Raw genomic sequence first — 5,556 nt, 5'->3', positions numbered from 1 at the left:
AAAAGAAGTAGAGAAACGAGGCAGAGATCCCCAGACGGCCAGGAAGCCAAGAGATAGGTACACGGACCCAGAAAGAGGTATACAGACACCTTAAGAGGAGACTCAGAGAAGGAGACAGAGACCTCGGAGGTTACAGAGAACCAGAGAGAAGGGGACAGAGAGTGGGGAGGGACAGAGGCCTCAGAGCGAGAGAAGAGGAACGAGCTGGGAGTGGGTAGAGTACAGCAGCAGAGATCCAGTGAGCGGAAAGAAGCCAGATTCCCAGAAAGAGTGAGTGAAACAGACAGGTACGGAGAGAGACTGTGAATTAAGGGAAGATTCTTGGGTTGTTGTTTTGTTTTGTTTTTAAAGAATTGGGGACTGAGAGTCGAGATTCCAGAGTGGCCGACATAGGCCCCTCTCCTGGTCCACCCTGCCCCCACCCCACACGCACAGGTCGCACAGTAAGGAGGCGCAGTCGGGAGCTCACAGCAGGGTCTTTATTAGATGGGGACCTGCGGGGCGCTCAGGGCGCGTCCAGCACAAGCAGCTTGTGCATGTACGAGTTCAGCCAGTGGCGGCGCTCGAGGGCTGCCAACAGCCGCGCGCGTTCCCTGAAGGCTGCGTCGTCCGCCAGCGCCAGGCTCCGCCGCGACAGCGGAGTGGTGGGATCCGCCCAGGCCCGGCCGGAGGAGGAAAGGCTGCGGGGAGAAAGAGAGTCGAGGTTACCCGGAGTCCAAGCCCCCGCCCCCTCTGCCAGTCCTCCCCGCTGTCTAACTGGAAGCCTTGTTACTGCGCCGTCGGTGCAGTGGCTCGATCTCTCTCCTCTCTTTTTCTGCGTGGGTGTGGGTCTCTTTCTCTGCCTCTCTAGTGAGGTTCGAAGCTCCCTGAGCGTGGAGATCGAATCTGAAGCACTCGTCCGTCCCCAGCGCGCAGCGCACGGCCTGGCACACACCAGGATCTACATCTGCTCAAAGAATAAGTCTTTCTGCGCCGACTCCTTTCAAGTCTCTCCACGTCTTTCTCAGAATCTATCTGTGCATATCTTTCTCTTGCTGAGTCTCTGTCCACTACCATCACCAACAACACACCCCTTCTTCCCTCATCCCGTTGCTGTCGCCCTCTCTTTGGGTTTCAGTCCCCCCTTTCTTGGTCTCTGTTCCTTTTTCTCTTTGGTTCTCTTCCCACCTCTCAGAGTCCACGCCCCTCTCCGGCAGTCCGGGCCAGGTACCTACCTGAAGACCCTGGCGGGGGGCAGGGCGACTCCTGAGGCAGTGCGGGTGCCCCAGGGCACAAGCAGTAGGAACAGCAGCAGCAGCCGCACTCGGGGGCTCCTGGACTCTTGGCGGGTCTCCATCACCTGTGGAGAGATAGAAAGGAAAGGAATCAGTGGGCCCCCCTCCAATCCCTGCACAGAATCCCAGGCCCCACCATTTACCACCACCCGCCTCCTACAGGGCCCCCTACCATGCAGTGGGCTGGGGCAGTGATGCTGGCAGCCCCCTTATATGGCTTTCACAGCCCCCGCTGCAGGCAATGACGCAGGCTAGGGGACGGGGTGGGGGCGCAGGGTCAGCCCCCCCCAGGCTCATTAAGAGCTGCTAGCGGTAATGAGGAGCTGGAGGTGGGGGCCCTGCTGCTGCATTGGCCACCACCAACTAATTGGGACCAGAAGCTGGGACCTGAGAAGAGGGAGGGGGAGAGACAGACAGACAGAGAGGTGGACACAGAGGGTGTGTCAGAGAGATAAAAATAGAGTCTGACCAGGGGACCATTAGAGCAGAAGACAGAGACATGGAGAGACAGGAAGAGAGATAGGGAAAGCAACAGACAGGAGGGGCTGTTGAGGAGAAACAGAAACACAAAGAGAAGAAATAACAGCAGAGGGAAGGACAAAGACAGTGACCGAGGAGGAGAGAAAGCAAGAAAGGGAGCAACAGGGGGAGAAAGAAAGGAAAAGGAAGGAAGCAAGAAAAGAGAGGGAAAGAGACTAACAGAGCCAGGTCTAGATGGAAGGATGAGGAAAAGAGACTCTCAGAAAGACAGGAGATGAAAAGACCAGTGGCCTAGACAGAGAAGCCCAGAGATAAACCTAGGAGGGAGAGCATCAAATAGACAGAGAGAGAGATGGGGGGAGAGAAAAGGCATGAAGACAGGCAAAATCAAAATCTCAGAAAAGGAGTGAAGAGAAAGGTTGGTGTGATGGCTCACACCTATAATCCCAGCCCTCTGGGAGGCCAAGACTGAAGGACCCCTTGAGGTCAGGAGTTTAAGACCAGCCTGAGCAAGAGTGAGACTCCTGTCTCTACTAAAAATAGGAAAAATTTAGGCTTGGTGCCTGTAGCTCAAGCGGCTAAGGCATCAGCCACATGGCAGGTTCGAATCCAACCAGGGCCTGCCAAACAACAATGACAGCTACAACTGAAAAATGGCCAGGTGCTGTAGCAGATAGCTGGGGCAGTAGCTGGGACTACATGCTACTTGGCAGGTGGAGGCAGGAGAATAGCTTGAGCCCAGGAGTTGGAGGTTGCTGTGAGTTGTATTGCCATGGCACTCTACCCAGGGGGACGCTTGGGTTAAAAAAAAAAGAAAGAAAAGCAAAGAAAAAATTTAGTTGCACATTGTGGCAGGTACCTGTAGTCCCAGCTACTCAGGAGCCTGAGATAGGAAGATCTCTTGAATCCAGTAGTTTGGCCTTGGTGCCCATGGATCAGTAGTTAAGGATGCCAGCCACATGCACCTTAGGTGGTGGATTCAAACCTGGCCTGGGCCTGCTAAACAATAATAACAGCTGCAACAAAAAATAGCCAGGCATTATGGTAGGCACCTGTAGTCCCAACTACTTGGGAGGTTGAGGCAAGAGAATCACTTAAGCCCAAGAGTTGGAGGTTGCTGTGAGCTGTGATGCCACAGCAGTCTACCGAAGGCGACATAGTGAGACTCTGTTTCAAAGAAGAATCCAGGAGTTGAGTTTGTTGTGAACTAGACTGAGGCCACTGCACACTAACTAGGGTGAGAGTAAGACCCTGTCTCAAAGGGGGGGAAGGGAGGCCAGGGCCGGGTGAAAAAGTGATTCACACCTGTAATCCTAGCACTCTGGGAGGCCTAGAGGGGTGGATTGTTTGAGCTCTTGACTTTGAAACCAGCCTGAGCAAAAGTGAGACCCCATCTCTAAAACATAGCCAAGCATTGTGGTGGGCACCTGTAGTCCCAGCTACTTGGGAGGCTGAAACAAAAGGATGCTTGAACCCAGGAGTTTGAGGTTTCAATGAGGTACGATGCCACAGTACTCTACCCAGGGCAACAAAGTAAGACTCTGTCTCCAAAAAAAAAATTTTTTTTAATTTAATTTAAAACAATTTTTGAGACAGAGTCTCACTTTGTTGCCCTTAATAGGGTGCTGTGACATCATAGCTCATAGCAACCTCAAACTCCTGGGGATCAAGTGATTCTCTTGCCTCAGCCTCCTGAGTAACTGGGACTACAGGTGCCCACCACAACACTTGGATATTTTTAGAAACAGGGTCTCACTCTTGCTCAGACTAGTATTGAACCCGTGAGCTCAGGCAGTCCACCCACCTCAGCCTCCCAGAGTGCTAAGATTACAGGAGTGAGCCACCACACCCAGCCAAAACAAAAAATTTTTTAAAAAGAGGAGAAAGGCAGAGACACTGAACTACCCCTGGGAGGAGTTTGCGGGTATTGTGAAGAGAAAGTCCAATCCCCCCACGATGGCTGTTAGGAGGGGGCCCTCCATACACATCAGGGAGTTGGATAAAGATTGGAAGTCCTGAAGGGCAGCAGCAACCTGGGACAAGGAAACCTGGGCTCCTAGTTTCCCAGAGAAAAGGGGCTGGAGCTGGGCTCCTAGGTCTAAGAGTGGATGGGACAGGGACCCAGACTCCTGGGTTCCAGGGGAGGAGAGGACTGAGACCTGGACTCCTGGATCTGAAGGGAGAGACTGAGGAAACTCAACTTCAGGGGTTTCAAATAGTAAAGTATATTAGGGAACTAAACTCTTGGGTTTGGGAGTAGGAGGGAACAGAGGGTCAGAAGCCCTGGTTTCAAAGGGAAGATAGTTTGATTGGGCCACATCACACCACCAGATCATCCAGTCCCTTACTACCTTCCTCATCCCAGAGACAATGTCCTTTACCTCTGTTCCTTTAAGAGCCTAAGCCTGTTGCTAGGCTCCCAGGATCCCTTAGGAAAGGGTCAGGTGCGTCACCTGGGTGCCCCTGAGACCCTACCTCCCACTGCCCCACCTAGAGCCACTCTGCAGCATTCGAAGGTCTCTGTATCCAGCTCTGCTCACCTGCTGTTATCTTGGACACCACTGAGCAGGTAAGAGACCCCAGGAGCCCAAGTGAGCCTGTCCCATACAGGTGTGTGCCACCTACATGATCAGCTGACCACAGACCCAAGTTTGTCTGCCCAGACTAGTTTCTAAGATGCTGGAATGTTTGTTTTGTTTTTTTAAGACAGAGTCCCAATTTGTTGCCCTCAGTAGAGTGGGGTAGTGTCATAGCTCACAGCAACCTCAAAATTCTTGGGCTCAAGAGATCTTCTTGCTTCAGTCTCCCAAGTAGCTGCGACTACAGGCACCCACTACAATGCCCAGCTATTTTTATAAACAGGGGTCTTGCTCTTGCTCAGGCTAGTCTTGAAATCCTGAACTCAAGCAATCCACCCACTTGGCCTCCCAGAGTGCTAGGATTACAGGCGTGAGCCACCATGTCCTGCCAGATGCTTGAATCTTTGCTCCATCCTAGATAAACAGAGAGGCCTGAGAGTCTGGCCCCATAGCACTCTCTTTCACCCCACCTTATGCTGAGGAGTCCAGACTCCTATATCTGGAGGACTCAGGATTCAGGGCTCCCAATTTCCTTCTAACTCAGAACCCAAGAGCTCAAGGCCCCTATTTCCTTTCTCTCTTATAATCCAGCCAAACCTTGCTCCCTCATAATTCTAGGCATCTGAACTTCCAAGCTTCTCCTCTCCAAAGAACTATAAATTTAGACTCTCTTTCAGCACCCTCATCGTGCGAAGCCCCCAGCAACTTTCTCCCCAGAGCCCAACTTTCTCCCTGCTCTCTCACATCCTGGAGTCCAGCCCTAGCCATTCCTTCCCAACCTCCTCTAGTGTAAACAACTGTTGAGTCAAGGTGTCCCAAGGGGCCTGGGAAAGGAAAGCGATGTCATGACTCCTTGGAGGTCTGACACCCTCCAAAGTCAAAGTCGAAAGGGTCTGGGAGCCTGGAGAGGTGTCATTCTTTCCCATTTTTTCTAGGACCCCTGAGTGTAACAGATAAACAATTAACTATGACTCCCAAGAAGCCCCGTACCAATCTGCCTTAGCTACCGCAGCTATAGTCCCACAGCCTCCCGGGAGTTGCAATTGGGTTTTCCTTCCTTCCCTGGCGCCAAAATGGGCCCCAAGGCAATACACCTGCCGGCTAGTGGGCGTGGCCTCAGGTAGAGTGGGAGAGGCCTCAGGGTGGGAGGGGTCTTTGGAGATCCTTCAGCCTTAACCCCTTCCTTCCCGCTCTCCCCGCAGCTATAGTCATATCCCAGAGCT

The 5,556-nt window shown here is 52.7% G+C and overlaps 1 protein-coding gene across 1 annotated transcript; it reads right to left on the bottom strand.

Annotated features, from left to right (window-relative positions):
- Positions 1-505: 505 nt before the first annotated feature.
- PTH2 (parathyroid hormone 2) lies at positions 506-1,336 on the bottom strand. Its single transcript, XM_003801493.1, has 2 exons — positions 1,215-1,336; positions 506-680 (listed from the first exon to the last, which is right to left on the bottom strand). Exons 1-2 carry the CDS (start codon positions 1,334-1,336, stop codon positions 506-508), a joined length of 297 nt encoding a protein of 98 aa, XP_003801541.1.
- Positions 1,337-5,556: the final 4,220 nt, after the last annotated feature.

The sequence above is a fragment of the Otolemur garnettii genome, unplaced genomic scaffold, assembly GCF_000181295.1.
Source record: "Otolemur garnettii isolate 467f Iridium unplaced genomic scaffold, OtoGar3 scaffold00211, whole genome shotgun sequence".
NCBI lineage: Eukaryota > Metazoa > Chordata > Mammalia > Primates > Galagidae > Otolemur > Otolemur garnettii.
The sequence above is the reverse complement of the archived record's forward strand: the minus strand, read 5'-3'. Positions and strand labels throughout refer to the sequence as shown.

What these genes read in the sequence shown, in the direction of transcription:
- PTH2 (XM_003801493.1), bottom strand. Translation starts at nt 1,336, where the DNA reads ATGGAGACCCGCCAAGAGTCCAGGAGCCCCCGAGTGCGGCTGCTGCTG. An exon ending in CCCCCCGCCAGGGTCTTCAG is followed by an intron (nt 681 to 1,214) that starts GTAGGTACCTGG and finishes TTCTCCCCGCAG; the next exon opens with CCTTTCCTCCTCCGGCCGGG.